Source organism: Rhincodon typus, chromosome 29 (genome assembly GCF_021869965.1).
Source record: "Rhincodon typus isolate 14 chromosome 29, sRhiTyp1.1, whole genome shotgun sequence".
In the NCBI taxonomy this organism is placed as follows: domain Eukaryota; kingdom Metazoa; phylum Chordata; class Chondrichthyes; order Orectolobiformes; family Rhincodontidae; genus Rhincodon; species Rhincodon typus.
The window spans coordinates 7,293,933-7,314,142 of record NC_063360.1 but is presented as its reverse complement, the minus strand read 5'-3'; the positions used below and the strand labels follow the sequence as shown (position 1 = coordinate 7,314,142).

The 20,210-nt window shown below is 42.3% G+C and overlaps 1 protein-coding gene across 11 annotated transcripts in view; it reads left to right on the top strand.

The window, feature by feature from the left end:
• LOC109930527 (receptor-type tyrosine-protein phosphatase delta-like) overlaps window positions 1-20,210 on the top strand; it is a 458,059-nt gene that overhangs the window by 126,799 nt on the left and 311,050 nt on the right. For all 11 annotated transcript variants that reach the window (XM_048614046.1, XM_048614043.1, XM_048614048.1 and 8 more), the window contains exon 2: window positions 15,159-15,331. In XM_048614046.1, the coding sequence (XP_048470003.1) occupies window positions 15,244-15,331 (88 nt within the window). In that variant the 5' untranslated portion in view covers window positions 15,159-15,243. The remainder of the gene's footprint in view (window positions 1-15,158; window positions 15,332-20,210) is intronic.

Genomic DNA, 20,210 nt, shown 5'->3' with positions numbered 1-20,210 from the left:
TCTTTGTTGGCTAGGGCCAAGGTCCTATTTCAGTGTGGCACCACAGGTTCTTTAACTATTGCTTGACCCCCTTAAAGACAGAAGGGATGGCTTTAGATTGAGTAAAACCTCAAGAAACAGCAGCTCACAACAGAGCAGCACTCCAGCAGCAGCAGATTGTGAGACATGAATTCAGGAACTTGCAACTCCAAAGACAGGAGCACTACCAATTGAATAGAAGGCTGGTGCCGTGTATATGGGTGGGTGCTGTGGTTGGGCAAGAGGGCTGATGGGCTGAAATGAATTATTGAAAGGGGTGAGCTGCTCCGCTCTGAGTCAATTCCCGAAAGTGCCTGTTACCTTCCAGCAATCCCAATTTTATAATGGGAAATGGAGAATTTAGTGCAACGGAGAATCATCTCTCTAATGCAGATGGTGCCGGAAATTAATACTGACTGCTGCGGCTGCTAAATGCTTTCAACTTGTTTGGAAGCAGCATTAGTCTGATGAATATGGGGAGCTGAAATCAGATCCATCGCTTTATTAGAGCTCTGCCTGTCTGCCTGATAGGCTGCAAAGTGCTCAGCTTATTTATCCCTACCCACTCCCCCTTCCAATAAGGGGGAGGGATGGGGGTGGGGAAAGGAAAGCTTTCTGAATATCTCAGAAAACACCGAGCCTCCTCGACTATTTGCTGCATCTCAGAAAGATCATGGGAGGGTCCAGGGCCTGAAGCACTGCCAAGATGTGTCAAGAACCATTCCATCTAGGATACGGCACAAGAGAAATGCGTTTGAAGATAGAGGCTGGTGTGTCAGAAAGTCATTGCTATTCATCTTCTGCCAGCTCCTTTGTGCGGGATGTGCGGAGAGCTTTTATAGATGGAGCTGGTTTCTCTTACCTGTTTCTGGGTGAGTCTAGCCTAGCTCCTCACAATGTTCAGCTCAATACTTATTATTCCAGCAGTGTTGGTGGCATGAGTGGAGGGAGGAAGAGGACAAAAAGAACATTTAGAATATACCATCTATGTTACGCTGAGAAGGTTAGGGGTCAGCCGTTTAAGACTGAGATGAGAAGAAATTTCTTCAGTCAGAGGAATGTGAAGCTTTGATATCCTCCACCCAAGAGGGCTATTGTTGTTCTGTTAGTTAGTGTATTCAGGGTGGAATTGGATGTGTTTAATACACAAAGAGAGATCTAGGAAAAGGACAGGAAACAGAAGTGTGAGGAGCCACAATCTTATTGAATGGCAGTGCTTTGATGGCTAGAATGATTTGTGTCATACATTGAACACAGAATATTGAACATCGTAAAGAGAGATTCAAGCAAAATTGAACTGGAGAGTTTCTGTTTTTCACAGACTGTGTGTACTCTTGAAAGGAGAGAGCAGGATGGAAAAGAGGGGTCCTGGCTCTTTCTTAACCCTAAGGGTCTGTAGTTTGGAAAGAAATCAGTCAATGGGACTTTTATAAACGATTTGGATGAGAATATAGGAGGCACGGTTAGTAAGTTTGCAGATGACATCAAAATGATATATAGTGGATAGTGAAGAAGGTTATGTAAGATTACAAAGAGATCTTGATCAATTGGGTCAATGGGCTGACGAGTGGCAGATGGAGTTTAATTTGGATAAATGTAAGGTATGGTATCTAGAGTGATAGAGATGTACAACACAGAAACAGACCCTTTCGTCCAACTTGTCCATGCTGACCAGATATCCTAAATTAAATTGTCCCTTTGCCAGCATTTGGCCCATATCGCTCTAAACCCTTCCTATTCGTGTACTCATCCACATGCCTTTTAAATGTTGTTATTGTACCAGCACAAACAAAGGCAGAACTTGTACCATTAACGGTAGGGCCCTGGGTAGTGTGTAGAACAAGGAGACCCAGGGGTTCAGGTGCATAATTCTTTGAAATTTGCATCACAGATAGACATGGTAGTTAAGGAGGCGTTTAGCACGCTTGCCTTCGTTACTCAGACCTTGGAGTATAGGAGTTGGGATGGCATGTTGCAGTTGTACAAGACATTGGTGAGGCCTCTTCTGGAATACTGTGTACAGTTCTGGTCGCCTTGCTATAGGAGGGATATTACTAAACTGGAGAGGGTTCAGAAAAGATTTTCTATGATGTTTGGGGAGTGGAGGGTTTGAGTTATAAAAGTAGGCTGGATAGGCTGGGACTTTTCCACTGCAGCATAGGAGATTGAGGGGTGACCTTGTAAAGATTTATAAAATCGTAACAGGCATAAATAAGGTGAATAGCAGGGGCCTTTTCCCTATGGTGGGGGAGTTCAAATCAAAGGGCATATTTTTAAGGTGAGAGGAGTAAGATTTAAAAAGGACACGAAAACGGGCAACACTTTTACACAGAGAATGGTTCGTGTGTGGAATAAACTGCCAGAGAACATGGTGCATGCAGGTACAGTTACAACATTTAAAAGACATTTGGATAAGTACGTGAATAGGAAATGTTTGAAGGAATATTGGCCAAATGCAGGCTGGCGGGACTAGTTTAGTTTGGGAACATGGTTGGCGTGGACAAATTGGACTGGGGGGTCTGTTTCCACGTTGTATGACCCTGACTCTATGTCTGAATTTCTTCTTTTGAGGATGGGAAACAGAATAGTTCCTGAACTAATACCCAAAAGGGGGAATGGGGCACCCAGATTAATGACCGCTGACGTGGGAGTGCCATGGACACACCCTGTTAATTGGCATGGAGACAGGTTTCCTGTGCAATAGGCAAACTCTCGATACTCGCCAGCAAATCAGAGGCCTTCCCATTTGACAGGAACAGCAGTGAAGAGAAAGTAACCGAGACAGCCAGTCAGCATAGAGACACACTGTCAGTGATATTATTTGAGATGTAAATGAAATAGAAAAAACAGTCAGGTTACCATTGCAGGGTGAGAGAAATTCTCTACAGCGAAGCCTAAGACTGCACACACACCCAGACCTGGCAAGGGCCTGGCTGGAACACTTGTCCTAAATGGCCATCTCTTTTATTTTTAAACTAATTCATAGTTCCAGATTCTCCCATAAGTGGAGACATACTTCCAACAACACCTGGTCAAATCCCCTCAGGATTATGTTTCCTCTGATTCTTCTAAACTCTAGAGGATGCAGGCCTCATCTGTCTAGTCTTTCTTCATGAGGCAGTCTGTGCATTCCAGGTATTAGTCCAGTAAACCTTCTCTGGCTTCCAATACATTAATATCCTTCTGTAAGTACAATAACCAGTACTGTAAACAGTACTCCAGATGTGGTCTTACCGATACGCTGTATAACTGAAGAATAACCTCCCTACTCTTACATTCAATCCCCCTCGCAATAAAACTTAATCTCTTCGCTCTCCTGATTACTTGCTGTACCTGCATACTAATCTTCTGTAATTCATGCACTAGGACATCCAGATCTCTCTGCATCTCAGAGCTCTGCAACCCCCTCACTATTTCAATATTGTGCTTTTTTTTGTAGTCTTTCTCCCAAAATGAACAATTTCACAATTTTCCACATTGTACTCCATTTTTCAGATCTTTGCTCACTCACTTAGCTTATCTATATCCCTTCATAACCTACTTACATCCATTTCAAAACTCACCCTCCCACCTATCTTTGTGTCATCAGCAAAGTTAGCCACCATAACTACAGTCCGTTCATCCAAATCATTTATATACATTGTAAAAGCTGAGGCTCCAAGGCACCTTTCCTGACATCCTACCAGCCTGAAAAGGACATTTGTTCCTCCTGTCTGTTTCCTATTAGCCAGCCAATCTTCTATCCATGCCAATATGTTAGCCCCTACACAGTGAACTTTTATTTTCTGACTGATCAAGAACTCAAAAGGTATAGGGAGTAGGCAAGAAAGTGGAGGGTGATGCTCCAACCCACTGTAATCTTACTGAATGGTGGAAAGGCTGAATATTCTACTCTCGCTCCTGACTCATACATATGTCAGAGCTAAGAGTTATTGGGAATGTGTTGAGTGAGTGACATTTTACGTGGCATCAATGTCAGGGATTTAAGTATTGATCATTTTGTTCTCCTCTGGTCCTGTTGAAGATGCAGACTCATGCTGAATGACATTACCAGACCCCAGGCCCCTGAATGTGGGCCAAGTTCATTACGTCTGGATATTCCATCCAGAGTTAGCAACTCTGATTGTCCAGGAGTCACCAAATATTAAAAAGTAATCTCCCAGACACTTAGAGCTAGCAACTCAACAGAAAAATAGAAGCACTTGTTTTCATTTTCGTGGCAAGTATCTATTTATTGGCTATGAGATGGAAGAAAGGTTGTTTTGACTGAGCCAGGATGTCCAATGAGGGAACGGAGAGCCTAGACACCAATCAGTTGGCATGCAATGGCAATGTAGTGCTCAGCCAATTGGGAGGGAGCAGGGGTGATGGCATGGAGCATTTGTTTCTTTTATGAGACGTGGATGGCATTTCATGTTCTGGCATTTGTTGCCTAACCTTAATTACCCTTGAATAGAGCGGCTTGCTAGGTCATTTCAGAGGGCATTTAAGAGTCAAACACGTTGTTGTCATTTTGGATTCACATATAGGCCAGACTAGGTAAGGGTGGGAGATTTCATTCCCTAAAGGACATAGTGAACAAGATGGGGTTTTGTGACAGTCAGTGATAGTTGATTTCACCAGCATTGCTGAGGCTACCTTTACATTCCCGATGTGTTCACTGGATTCAAATTCCACCAGCTGTTGAGTTGGAAATGTGTCAACAGACCATTTACCTGTTATTCTAGATTATTAGTCCAGTGACATTACACTATGCCACCAACCTCCAGGAATATGTCCAACCATAAAATCAGAATCATGCGTTCCTCCAACATTCACTTTTTGTAATGAATTGACATTTGATGAGAATCCAGGACCCTGACTCACCTCTTTCTCTGTCTCTGTACACCTCACCCCCAACCTCCTCCCTGTGCCAACCTTATAGCCTGGGAGAGACAGAAAGGTTAGTTTGTAGTTTAACCCCACTCCCACTCAGGATGAGCACAGTTGGGGATTGAAGTTGAGACCTGCCAATCTGTGGGTTTAGTGTTTTCTTTTAAATCAAGCTAGACTATCATGGCAATCATTTCAGTTAAAAACATTCGTTTGGTAAATCACTGGAAAAGTGGTAAACTACCGTCAAAATTGAGGCACTTTGTGAGTAGCAGCACAGCCATTCAACACTGGGAAGTGTTAACAATTCCAAGGGATGGTCTGTTTGGCTGAGGTGGTTAGTGTTAATGCAGTTATGTGTCTACACTCCTAAATGGGCCATTACTGTAATTACTGTTCAGCTTTGTTTGGATACTTTAAGAGCCCTCACGCTGATTTTAAGTTGTTGACTGCAGTCTCTATTTCTAATCAAGTGTTGGACTGTTTATTCCAAAACTTTGGGCTGTTGTAATGACATCACTGTTACTACAGTAACCTGTGTTTGCATGCAAAGTGCTGAGTGAGCATTGCACCTCAGGTTCATGAATCCTAACAGTTACATTTCTTGGGGCTGACTGAAAGATATTGATGTCAGTGCCCAAGGATCTAAGTCTCATTAGAAAGTAATATCCTTTTTAAAATGTTTCCTATTAAAATTTTAATTGAGTCGACCTTGACTGAGGCATAGGAGCAAGGTCATCACAGGAGTGGGTGTAAATTCCATCCAATAAGTACATGTTTCACTCCTTGTACAATTTAGAGGAAGCACTGTAGATACTTGGGACTGAAGCCAGGGTTGACATGATAAGAAGAGAGGCTTCAAACATGACAACAGCTTTATTCTGTGAAGTTACTGAGAGATACACAGTGGCACACAAATCCAGCCCAGGTTCATAAAGTCAACCTGCTAGCGATTCGATATTGGACTGTCTCACTTTCAAGCCAATCTCTTGTTGGCTGAGATTTCCAATACAAAACCCAGTCATATCTGAGGTTATTTCGCGATCTCATTCCAAGGTGCCATAGTGCTTTGGGGAGAGGGTTCTGAAGATGGGTGAAGCAGGTGGAACAGGGTGATGGCAATGGAAGCTGGTTGGATAAAAAATGGTTTTCTGATCCAGGGAGAAGGTGCTGTTCTTCAATTGGGAATCTGATGGGCTGTTACAGCAGAGCTCAAGAATATTTATTCTGCCTCTGACTGTGCTTTTCCTAACCTAGGCGTGTCTTGGCCTTGGAGAAAACTTCCATTCCTTAACGTTGACATCCCTTAACTATGTGCACAGAGAGTGTCCAGGGAGGGCACTGTATAAAGGGGACATGACAGTCAAGTGGTGATAGATCAAGGCAAAGTTTGAAGGAGATTCGTTATTCTATTGAAATAGCTTCAACATGAATTATCCTTTGATTTTTGGGCAGAGGATATTTTGAAACGGAAATCTAATATTCCAGATAGTTGCAAATTCGGATGTTTTTCCACAGGCTACAACCCAGGACTGCACAGTCTGGTTTTGTTGGTGCTTTGTGTGAGCAGTAATGAAATGAATGCAAGTTGCATCACAAAATGCAGCAAAGATAACATTCCACAACTGTTTAAGGGTTTCTTTCTTCTGGCTTCCCTCAAACCACGGTTTATTAATCTGTGAGGCATTGCAGCCCTATGTCTAAAGTAGGTAAGTACTATTTAGACAACACCTTTCAGGACATTGCAAAGTAATCACAGCTAGTGAAATTACTGTTAAAATGTGGATGTCATATTGGCAAATTTGTGCATAGTAAGCTCCCTCAAAGCAACAACGTTATAATGAACCAGGTAATCTAATTTTGTGTGTTGTGCAAGGGGTAACAGTTGGACAAGACACCATGAGACCATTTGGCAATAGCAAGAACTGCAGATACTGGAGTTAGAGACAACACACTGTGAAGCTGGATGAACACAGCAGGCCAGGCAGCATCAGAGGAGCAGGAAAATTGACGTTTCGGGTCGGGACCCTACCCTCAGTACTACACTGGGTGTCCACCTGGTCTCTTGAGTGGAATTTCATCACACTATTCTCTGGTGTAGAGATGACAGTTTTCTCAGCCTGTCCATTGTTAGTTTCTTAAAGCATGTTGCAGTTTCTTTAAATCCAGTTTTTGGCATATAGTTTAGTTCTAATGGCAAGTCAGCCTTAGTTTACAGAGGGTGGGAGTCAAAGTACAGTATTTCAGGGAATGGAGGATGGGGAAAGTGTTGCATTTGTCTTAGTGCAATCTACCATCTTTCAAATTTCCCTTTACTTTATAGCTGTAAGCAAATCAAATAGGAAAAGCCCTGGATAGGTTGCCAGCCTCATGCCCCTGAAAGGATGATTGCATTTATATTGCATCTTATCACAACTCTTAGAAAATGACAAAGTGCCTCATATTTAATCAATTGCTCTGAAGAGCACTGGCAATAAAACAAAACAGTCATTTTGCACCTGGCACAAGCAACCCACAGGATGAAAAATGTTTTTGCTGGCGAAGCGGTTGAAAGTGCAGGAGATTTGCCTAGGACACCGGGAGATCTTGTGGTCTTTTGCAAACTGCAGCACAGGATTGGTAAAACCCACCCGTGCTGCAGGCGTAGTCACTTCAACCATGTAACAACGACACTGCAGCAGTCCCTCACTGTTGTCCTGGAATGTCAGTCTAGAATATAACCGTAGATCACGGATTGAGGCTAAAACAATAATCTTCTGACTCAATGATGAGAATGCTGCAAAGCCATCAATATTGGACTAGGGCTGCCAAGAAATGGTCATGATTAAACCTCTGGCAGCGACAGTAAAAAAGCAGAAATCTTAAATAATTATTTTGCTTCACTATTTATCAGGGTGACAGATCGGATGGACATGACATCAGGAGATAAGTTTAAGAATTATATAACCACCATTTAAGTTTGAGAGGCAAGATACATACACAGTTATTAATCTCATAAATGATGAGCCCTCTGGTCCAGATTTGCATCTGGACATTTTATAAGGATCTAGGGAATAGACAGCAGAGACACTGTTATATATGTTGCATAATTTGTTCAGAAATGTTATAGTGCCAGAGAACATGCTAATGCTATACCAGTATTGAAGAAGGCAGGTAGAACATACCCAGCAACTCAAGGGCAATCAGCTTAGTGTCATAAAACTGTAAGAAAGAGGAACAGGAGTAGGCCATTTGGCCCCTCAAGTCTGTTCCGCCATTCAGTCAGATCATGGCCAATCCGACATTCCTCACATCCACTTTGCTGCATATTCCCCATGACCCTTGATTCCTCGACTGATCAAGAATCTATCTGTCTCAGCTTTAAATATGCACAAGGACTCAGCCCCCACAGCTCTCTGTCACAAGGAGTTCCAAGGACTAGCAACCATCTGAGAGAAGAAATTCCTTCTTATCTCAATCTTGTGTGCACCCCCTTATTCTGCGACTATGCCCTCTGGTCCCAGACTCTCCCATAAGCGTAAACATCCTCTCAGCATTTATCGTGTCAAGCCCCTTATAAACCGTTTATGTTTCAATGAGATCACCTGTCATTCTTCTGAACTCCAGTGATTAGAGTCCCAACCTGTTTAGCCTTTGCTCATAAGATAGTCCCTCCACACCATGGATCATCCTTCTGAACATACTCTGAACTCCAATGAACTGATATCATCCTTTATGTAAGGGGGCCAAAACTGCTCACAGTATTGCAGTTGTAATCTCACCAGCACCTTGTATGTTGCAGTAAGACTTCCCTACTCTTATACTCCAACCTCCTTGAAATAAGGGCCAACATCCCATTAGCTTTCCTGACGATACACTGCACTTGTGTGTTAGGTTTCTGTGTTCTTTGCAGAAATCTCCCAAGTCTCTTTGTGTTGCAGCTTTCTGTAGTTTTTCTGTATTTACATCATGCTCTGTTCTTTTGTTCTCCCTTCCAAAATGAAGAACTTCACATTTCTCACATTATAATCCATTTTGCAACTTTTTATAGTGCTACAGCATCATCCAGCATGGAAACAGACCCTTCGATCCAACATGTCCATGCCAACCAAGTTTCCCAAAGTAAACTAGTCCCACTTGCCTGTGTTTGGCCCATATCCGTCTTAACCCTTCCTATCCATGCTCATGCCAAAATGTCTTTTAAATGTTGCAATTGGACCTGCTTCTACCACTTCCTCTAGCAGTTCATTCCTTACACTGACCAACTTCTATGTGAAACAGTTGCCCCTCAGGTCCTTTTTAAATCTTTCTCCCCCTCACCTTAAAAATATGCCCCCTTGTTTTGAACTCTCCCACCCCATGGAAAAGACCTTTACTAATCACTTTATCTGTGCCCCTTATCATTTTATAAACCTCTATCAACCTCCTATGCTCCAGTGGAAAAAGTCCCAATCTGTCCATGCTCTCTCTTTTTGCAGTCTGCACATCCACAGAGAGATGCACCTTTTCCAGGTCCTTGAATTCTTTCAGCTTAGCCACGTGTCTTTTGCGATCAAGGCAGTAGGCTGAAAAGGTATTCCTGCAACACCAATATCACTAAACTTGAAGGTTGATCCTGTGATATTTAACCTTTGTGTGGAAGCATCTGACTTTCTAACAAAGCAAGTCTACTGAAATCAAGAACTCATCATTTTTGCCCACCTATTTAACCTATCAATATCTGTTCACTATCCCTGTCACAACCTGCCTTCCCACCCATTTTAGGGATGTCAACAAATGTGGCTGCAGTGCACTCGCTTCCTTCCTCCAAGTCATTAAGAAATGTTGTAAACAGTTGTGGTTGCAGCATTGATCCCTATGGAACCCACTGGTTATGGGTCATTAAAGCCCCTTATCCCCACTTGCTGTTTTCTGCCAATGACCCAATTTTTTTATCCATGCCAATATACTTCCTCCAACACTGTTGGCTCTTATCTTTCGACTTAACCTTTTGTGAGATACTTTGTTAAACACCTTCCGGAAGTCCAAATGCAACACATCTCCTGGTTCCCTTCTATCTACTCTGGTCAAGACTTCCTTGAAAAACTCTAATAATTAGTTAGACATAATTTCACTTTCATGAAGCCATGCTCTCTCTGTTTGATTGAATTGTGATTTTCCAAATGTCCTGCTATTACTTCCTTAATAATAGATTCCAATACATTTCCAACAGTAGACGCTAGGCTAATTGGACTATAGTTACCTGCTTTTTGCCTCCCTCCCTTTGTGAATAGGGGCATCACATTAGCAGTTTTCCAGTCCTCTGGCACTTCTCCAGAATCTAAGAAATTCAGGAAAATTACAACCAATGCATTCACTATCTCTATCACTACCTCTTTTAGAATCCTACAATGGAAACCATCAGGCTGAAGGGGCTTAACTGTTTTTTGCCTCATTAGTTTGTCTAATGCTACGTCTCTAATGATGTTGATGGTACTTAATTCATCCCCCCGCATTCTTTGGTCTTGATGGAATGTCCGAATTATCTTCCATCATAAAGACTGATGCAAAATATCTGTTTAACTCCTCTGCCATTTCCTTGATCCCCAAAACCATTTTCTAAGACACCTATGTTCACTTTGACTTCTCTCTTCCTTTTTTGTACATTTAAAGAAGTTCTTATTGTCTGTCTTTGTGATATTTTTAGTCCTCCTTTGTTGGATCCTGAACTTATTCCCAATCTTCAGAGCTTTCGCTGACTTTGGCCTCCTTTATATGCCTTTTTTTACCACCTAATACTTTGTTTAACTTCCTCAGTCAACCATGATTGGGTTATACCTCTCTTAGAATCTGTCCTTTTGCTGGACGTTTTTTTGCTGAAAGCCACGAGTTATCTCCTTAAATGTTTGTCATCACTTGCTGACTGTTGTTCCTGTTAATCTACCCACCCAGTTCACTTCAGCTAACTCTATCCTCATTTCATTGTAATTCCCTTTATTTAAATTGTTTCTGACCCAGGTTTCTCACTCTTTAACTGTATATTAAGTTCTATTATGTTATGATCAGCATATCAGTGGAAGGATAATATCCTTACTAAAGAAAAACATTTCTACAACTCTAGATGTGGAAAATATAGAAGTGAATCGTCATATTAGATTTTAGAGTGGAAAGTCTTGCTTGAGCATCCCCTTCTTTGAAGAAATAGTGAGAGTAGATATGGGTAACATAGTGGATGGAATATATCTTGATTTCCAAAAGGTCCTTGTGAATATTCTACATAATACAGCAACGAATAAAGTTTAAGTATTGTAGAGTCAAGGGACAAACAGCAGAATTGGTGACTTCAAGACAGAAGGTTAAAATGTAAGGGTAAAAGATAGCTATTCAGAGTGTTGAAGAGTTAGAAGTGGGGCCCCTCAAATACCATTATTTAAGACCACACTTCTCATTTTCAATTAAGTATTTTTGGCTTTGAAATCAAAAACACAGTTTCTAAATTTACAGTGAGTGCCACATTGGAATGTGAGGCATACTGAGGATTTCTGCAACAAATTTAAGGAAGAAAAGCAACGTATGCATAGCATAAAAATCAACATAGCTAGCTGTGAGGAGAATGCATGTCCATTTTTATCAGTATGCTGATTGCTTATTGTTTGGGCATCAAGCATCTAAACTGAGTGGAGGAGCAAAAGGATCTGGCAATGCGACTTCCTAAAAGTTTGCCACAGGTCGATAAGACCATGACAAAACCATGTCAAACACTAGGATTGAGGAACTGTTTCAAACTTGTATCAAACTTAGGTTAGACCACAAGGCGAGTACTGTGTACAGTTATATTCACCACATTATAGAAAGAATGTAGACGTACTAAAAAGTTCGCAAGAGAAAAAGATTTGCAACAAATGGAAGCAAAAATTGCTGGAGAAACTCAGCAGTTCTGGCAGTATCTTTGAAGAGAAAGCAGAGTAAACATTATAAAATTTCCAAGACTGCAACGAGATTTGCAAGACTGATACCAGAAGTGCAAGGTTATATTTGTTAGGAAAGGATAAGCAAAATGGGCCTCACTAAAGAAAGTTGAAAGGTGATCAAATAATATCATGTAAGATTATGATAGAATAAACTCAGAGAGCACATTTTCATTTGTGGGAAGGAGCAAAACTAATCAATATTAAATTATTTTGTTTGTTTGTGCTCTCCCTGGAAGCGAGTGCTGACTTATTGCCTACTGGTATTTCATCCTGAGCTGTTTTCAAAGCAGTTCTTTTTATCAGAAGTGGTTTGCCATTGTCTCCCATTGTTTGGGACAGGAGAAGAAGGCAGGTCCCAGTCTATCTTGGCTGAATGGAGGTTCCCTCAGGTTTCTCTCGAAGTCATACAGCATCCTAGCCTGGAAAGGCATTGGGCGTTCCCTCACTGTTGTTGGGTCAAAATCCTGGAACTCCCTTCAGGAAGAGGCTGAAAACCACTTTCTCCAGGGCAATCAGGGATGAACAATAAATACCCATGCTGGTCTAGCTCGAAATGCCCACAACCCATGAAGGGAAAATGTTGAATTTGTGCTTTGGTATTATTCCAAACCCTGTATTGTTTGTCCAGCTAAGTATCACACCCAGTATACCCTGCCATCAACAAATGAAATGGAGAATTCAAAAGAGGTCTCTTTACCCAGAACATGGGTAATAGGGAGCAGTCTGCCACAGGAAGAAGTTGAGGAAAATAATATGGATCCATTTAGCAGGGAGTTAGAAGTATGTGAGGGCTATCATGCTGATGACAAAGGATGAGTGGAGCAAAGGCATGACACAGACTGGTTCAGTGTACTGTCCGCTCTATTGAGCGCTCTGTAAAACTGTCCTTACAATTTACTGTCTCGAAACTGTTTCCCTTAATGGTGAAATACAGAGCGTGAGCATTTTCTTCTGCCTGCAGGTAGGTCTGTCTCTGAGCACCATAACCTCCACCAAAGGTACAGTAAGGAGCCAGATCCAAATTCACCCCGGTCAGAACGCAATCAGACTCGCCCACCACCCCTCCCTCTGTTGGCACTAATCTGATTCAGTAGCCAGTCAACTGAAGTACCCTCCAAGGAGTCCAGGTTTCTATGGCAACATAGACATCTATAAACATGTAGCCTGAAGCTCTGGAGAGTGATGGAAGAGCCTCCAATTTTCATGGCTGACCAGAAACCTGTCCAAATCTTACTGCTTTTGACTCTTTTTGAAAGGATTAGGGATTCGACTGTGTTATGAACACACCTTCCTTTAGTCATGCAGATTTTAACTCAGAGGCAGAGACACTACCCACTGCACCAGAAGACCTCCACTCTCAGGATATAATCTTGGAAAAGCTATTTAGCTGGGAAATTTAGTGGGAAACTGGAATTCTCTGTCCCAAAATGGACATGAAGGTAAAAGCAGGTAAATGGAGTCGAGATGCAGCTCGACCATGATCTAAATGAATGAGAGGGTAGCTCAAGGCTCCTGTGTTTCCAAACAAACAGGAAATGGCTGAAGACTTTATGTTGGATCCAGGACATTTACTCCTGAAGATATAAATGCCTTGCATTTAGAATTGGCTGTTAGTTCTTCAGATTGTGTTCCGATTAATGAAACCTGGGCCAGCCTCATTTGCCCAGGTTTATAAGTTGCACTGAAAATGGATCAGTGTGTCTGACAGGAGCCTATCCAACCCTGTGAAAGTGGGGGGAGCATACAGTTAATATCAGATCTTAGCTGTTATTACACTGTGAGGATTGATGACAATGAAAGCTTCTGGACTTAAATTTGAAACTGCTGAATCGGCCAGGATATTTATCTATCCTGAGGCTGTCAGTCCATTCACAGAATGGATGTGAATCTTCACCTTGACCTCATGAGTAACCTCGAAGGTGGCTGGTGGAGAGAACTGGCAAGCGGCACTTTACCTTGTTTTTTTATTCATGTATTTCTGACTAACGTATTCAGGCAGCATTGTCCTTTGCTGGCTTTTGTTGAACGTGTCGGGTGTGTTCTGCACATCAGCCGATTGTCTGTCTGTTTTCCAGGCTTAGAAAAAAATTAAATCGCAACTGAATTAGAAGAAAGGTCGAATAAACCTGAGGTTTCTATTGAACAGGATCCTTCCCATAGCAGCGGCAGTATTAACCTTACCGCGCAATTTCTGTTGATTCTGTCTCAGGCTGTTGCCCACTGGGTGGTAATAAAGCTGATTTCAAGAGGAGGGCTGTCACAGCTCCTCTTCCTCGGGCATTAGAGCCATGTTTTGGGAGCAAGTGCCTGAACTTCCTGTGCAGGACCAGCCAGTGACAGTCATCAGGAGGTTAACATTTGACCGCTAATGAAACATCTGTGCCGAAATTCTTTCCATCAGAGATCACTAGATTGGGAACGTGCCCATTGCCATTGTCCTAGTACAGGGGTGCTAAATCCACTTTTACCACCGCACACCCCCCACCCCAGTTTGCAATCCCTAACTGGGATATACTAACTATCCATTAGCCAACCGAAGACCTTTGTTTCGCTTGACTTGGTGCTGCACTGTATAATCCATCTACTAACTGAGCCAAGGAAGCGAGCTGTAGATCTTTTAGCGACATTGAAGTGTTTCATTTCAAAGAAAAACATAACTTTTTCTTAGGGAGGAAATGGTCAGTTCTGTGTTGGGCCCAAGCCCCTGCTGATTCCATGGGCACAGAGAATAGAGACATAGAATCCCTTCAGTGTGGAAGCAGGCCATTCGGCCTGTCAAGTCCACACCGACTCTCCAAAGTGCATGCCACCCAGCCCCCTTACCTATCCCTGTAACCCTGCATTTCCCATGGCCAATCCACCTCACCTGCACATCTTTGGACTGTGGGAGGAAACCAGAGCACCCAGAGGAAACCCACGCAGACACAGGGAGAATGTGCAAAGTCTACACAGACAGTTGCCCATGGCTGGTAATCTGAACAATTTAAAATCAATATTTTCATCTTTGAGAAGAATAATGATCTCCCATGACCCTGCACCAGCCATGTGTCTCTAAACACATTGTGTAATATCCTTACTGTACCAATGTTATACCTGCATGTTATACTTGAGTGTTTTATGGCTTGTGTGAGGAACAGTGGCAATTTAGTGTCAAATTATTGAGATTTTTGGTCGGTGAGCCTCATGCAAAGGGAAATAGGTGCATTGAACTACTGTGCAACTAATTCATCCATTTAATATTACTTTTAAAGTTGCATAAAATCAATATTTTTGTTGGACATTTTTTGCCTAAAATACGCACATTTTAAATCTTGTCTTTCTTCTGTCCTGTCTTTCTAGACTCAAAGTAAATCCAATCTGAAGACAACTATTCCACTAGCATAGGCCTCGACTTCCAGGCCAGTGTTAAAAGTCATCGCCAAGGATGTTCTTACTGAGTTATTTGATGATGCCTCCAGTTTTCTTTGTAATGGCCTTGTTGTCCTTGGTACAGGCTGACTCCACGATTGAAGGTAAAGCTCTCCTACTTAATTGAACTTGTGGTGATGTCAGTGTGAGTGATTGACAGGATGCACTAGAAAAGAAAAATGTGACTGAATATCAACATCACAATCATCCTTCGGTAGAGTGGGAATCTTGTATTTATGTATTTTTTCCATTTTAACCATCAGAACAGGATCAAGGAGCTGAATGGCTTACCCGTGCTCCTGTGCTCCTTTGTTTCTTGCCTTTGAAGATTTAGATTATAGTTGGAAAAAGGTCCACAAGTGCTGTTTGCTAACTGCCTCAACCTAGCAATGTCAATGATCATTTGTGTGTACTACACTAGGTGCTATCTAAACCCACTAATGTAGCAATCCTACTTTTGCAGGGTTTGTGGATTATGGAACACAGTAAGTTGTCTCTGGATGTTGCTCAAAACAGGAAAATGGTTCCTTAACTTTGTATCAAAGCATCACGTTGCAAATACACACTTGGTAGTGCGAAGTTTGAGTATTGCTGAAAAAGACACATTTTGTCAAAGCTTTTCATTTTGCACTCATCAGAACAGCTTACAAGAAAAACCAATGTAGGAAGAAAGCAGCATTCTTATGGTATGAAGAGAGAGTTCTGATTGGTTGGCAAATGCACGCTGATTGCTAGGGGTATTAACTCTGAGAATGCACCAGTTTGATGATGATTAACAGTTAACTGCCAAGCTTTATTTGTGTTTTAAAGCAGGCAGGTTGACTCTAATTGGTCAAGGTGTTTCCTTGAGAAATGAACAATAGAATGGTTTCACCTGTTTAGTTGAATTGAAACCGTCTCAATGCATCCAAATGTGTTTCAATCCTCCTCCTTCCTAACTCAGAGCACTGGCATACAGTAATGCTGGAAAGTCCAGTAGATGAGATGGGTTTGAAGAAAGATTTTGCAAGGCAAAAAGCTTTAGCAAGAATGATTCAGAGATGGGTGCCTTAATGGCTAAAACTCCGAGCAAGATCTGTCGATGGGATTGTATTTAGGAGTCCTAAGTTGGCTGCCTGTAGGGCATGGGCTGGGGCAAAAGGTACAGTTTCCAGTTGAATAAGACAATAACAGCATCTGAAGGTGGGAACAATGGTAGGGAAAGTGGCACGGAGTTCAGGTTTGACAGACGAGCTGTGAACAATTAAAAATGCACAAAGCTGAGATGGATAAGCTCTGAGTGGAGAAGAGCCATGGTTTGGAGACAACTCTATAGCGCAGTAATTCTGATACATGTGAGTCATGCACCTCCTAAACAAGGCTTCCCAATGGAGAGGAGGATAGATAAGTTTGATCCTGTTGTGAACTTGACGACTGACAGAGCGTGGCCTCTTGCACTAAGTTGCAGGAATGAAGAATTCAGTAACAGGCATGGTGTGTATAGTTTCAGACACAGAGTTGACTTGTCCACAGTACCTGTTCAGCGTAATTGTGACCAGAACATGCTATATCTGTTCTCATGTGACCTCACGGCTCACCATGCCGTGTAGGGTTTCCTTTGTATTGATGAGTGAACCCGGGGATTCCATCCTGCCCTCACAGCTTCTTCAGTTGCTTTCAAGACACCCCAAAGCACATCCCCTTCCTGACAGCTGCTAAACTTGTTTCAGCTATCAATGGAGGCTGCCAGCTTTTGAGGGACCATTAGCAACAAATGTGTTCGATAGCTCTTTGCGGTGTTCCTTTTGCTCTCTCTCTCTCTCTCTCTCTCCCTCCCCATGTCTCTCTCTCTGTCTTTCTCTCTTTCTCTCCCCCTCTCCCTTTCTCCCTCTATTTCCCGCTCTCTCTCCCCCCTCTCTCTCTTTTTCTCTCCTCCTCTCTGTCTCTCTCTTGCTCTCTATTCCCTCCCTCTCCCCCTCCCTCTCTTCCTGTCTCTCTCTGTCTCTCTCTTATCTATCCAATTCTGCCTACCACATTCACCCTGACTATTCCTCTTTAACCTCTACCCCTCTGTGGGACATCTAACAGTATAATGAATGCTGTCATTGCCTCATCCTCGTGACCACTTGTGTGCAAGCATTGGTGGAATATCCTGATAAGCCAATCAGCCAAAGGATTTCACAGTCAGGCCTATCCCAGCACCAGCTCTTCAGCTGAGAAACCAGAATGAACAGGAACCTTAGGCTGATCTTTTCTCCCCTCCCCAGGAGAGTCACAACTAATGATGCTGCCTTGACTGTTTATCCAGCAAATTATTACATCGTAAACATTTCAAAGCCAGTGAGTTATTTTGAAGTGTTATACAGGTGGAGCAGTTTCTCTTTGTGGTCAGAAGTCACATGACACCAGGTTATAGTCCAACAGGTTTATTTGAAATCACAAGCTTTCGTATCACTGCCCCTACAACAGGAGAAGTGGACAGTGTGATCCCACAATGGGAGAATGATGTAGTTGAGGGGAAATTGTTGATCAGAACAAATTCCCCCTCTCTCTATCGTAAGATCATGGCTAGTTTGTCAAGAGGACAGCCTGTCAATGAACATTAGCGACCCCTATTAAGTATGTACAGGAGATGGTAAGACAGCTCATCTGTCCACATCCTGTGAAGGTCGAGATAACTACCTTATCCCACAAACTCTTTGCTTTTTTTACAAACTGCCTGAATCATCACCAGCACCATCTCAGTTTAATGTCTCAGTCGAACCATCGACCAACCATCCGATGCCCTTGCAGTGAGGCTGAGGTCGTGAGTTCTCCAGGGAATAGGTGTAGCTGACTGAAAACATCCCCAACCGCTTGAGGTGGATGTTCATACAGAGAAAGCAACACCGACCTGGCTGATTGTTTTACTGAAACTTTCTATGGAGTGAAAACATAGTGACAGCCTCAGGGAGTTTATCCTGTTGATCCCCTTTACTGTTTAATTCAGTGTAGCAGGGTCTGTATTTCAGTGGGTACTTCTAGATCTCCTGATTTTGCCCTTCTTAGCCTCTCTCGGCTGATAGCTATAGTTTTCACGGTAACTCTGGGGTAGTACACCCTTGAGCCAGGAGTTATGGGTTCAAAACTCAAACCAGAGACTTGAGCTGAAAGGCTAGTGTTCCAGTGCCATACTGATGGAATGCTGCACTGTCAAAGGTCTCAGCTTGGATGAGATTTTAAACTGAAGCCCCATCTGCCCTTTCAGGCGAACACCAAAGTTTCCAAAGCTGCTTCTGTCATTGCTGGGATGGATGAGGCCTGCCCTATAGATAAGAAATAAAGCCTGCCATTGAGTTCCAGTCCTGCACTGTTTACATTGAAGGCTGTACCTTGCATGCTGTCTCACACTGCATATACTTTGAAGGCAGCTTATTAAGAGATAATGAGGTGTTTCCATAAAATTCAAAGTAAAAAATTATACGAATGACAAAAAATTTGGAGCACAGAAAATTAGAGCAGATCCTTGCTGGTATTTATGTTTGCTGGTATCTCCATCCAAAGATTCACAACTATTTAAGTAAAGCAATACTTCCTCATCTCAGTTCTAAATGGCTGACCTGTTACTCTGAGATTGTTAACTCTAATCCTTGACACCGCAGCCCAGGAACATTTTCGCCCAGCTGCTGCCCTGGCAAGCCTCCACCAAATTTTCCATGTTTAGGTGAGATTACTGTACATTCTTCTAAAATGCAGGGAATATAAAATTAATCTAATCTTCCCATTCTAACCTCATCCAACAGTCCTTTTATCCTAACATCTGTCTCAGAATCTTTATTAACTCCTTCTATCAAGTATGACCTTCTTTAGATAAGGAGACAAACGTGTATGTGATATTTCAGGTATACAGTTGTTCATTAAACAGGATTAATGTGATGTACAGAATCCCATGCAGTGAGTGCAATAAACATTACATTGGACAAATGGGGAGGAAATTGATGACCAGAATACACGAACACCAGCTGGCAGTAAAAAGACACGACCAATATTGACATGTCTCAATACACGCAGACAATGAGGGCCATCAGTTCGACTGGGACAAAGTGACTATACTGGGACAAGTGAACAACAGACATGCAAGGGAATTTCTGGAGGCCTGGTTCTCAACATGGGCTTCCATTAACAAACACATAGAAATAGACCCCATGTACAGACCGCTGCTAGAAAACAGAAACAGAAATGACAAGACCCACCACACCAGAGGATCATATAAATTCGGAACAGAATAGAGCACCAATGCTTCGATTAGAGTTCACACTGATGATGCTACCTAGAATGGTAATGAAATGTCTGCACACCACAGAACAACCGGCTCAGTGAGCTATCCAATAACTGCGTCCACAACCCGAGCTACAAATTTTTGCTAAAACCTTAAATACTTCAGGTATTTCAGGTTGGTCTCATTACAGTCCCATACAATTATGTTAAGAATACTCTTGTATTGCAATCCTTTTATAATAAAGGCCTTTAACTTACTGCAATCCGTGTGCAGGATACAAAGCCTCCTCTGACATTTCCCAGACTCTCTCCATTTAAAAAAAGTTCTCCTATTTTTCCTACCAAAGTGCACAACCTCACTTTTCTCTACATTATATTTCAGGTTTCATGTTAGTGCCCCACTCAGTTAGATGTCCAGATGTATTGTACCCCCTTCACAGCCTTTTTCTCTCATGACTGTGTGTCATCAGTAAAGTTAGATCCATTGCAGTCAAACCCCTTAGTGGAGGAAGTAAATGGCTAACTTGCAGAAACATTGTTTTCCCAGCTCAGAAAGTCACAAAGGGCTGACCAAAGGTTAAGAGGCTGTGGGGAAGCTTGGGGATTTGTTACTGTCATGTGTTTGGCACTTCATAACTGCATAATTTAGATTATTCTGAACTTTAAAGTACGTTTTCGTATGATCCCAAGAATCATTTCTGTCTGCGGACAATAACTCTACATTTAACGGAAACAAACCATGCGGAG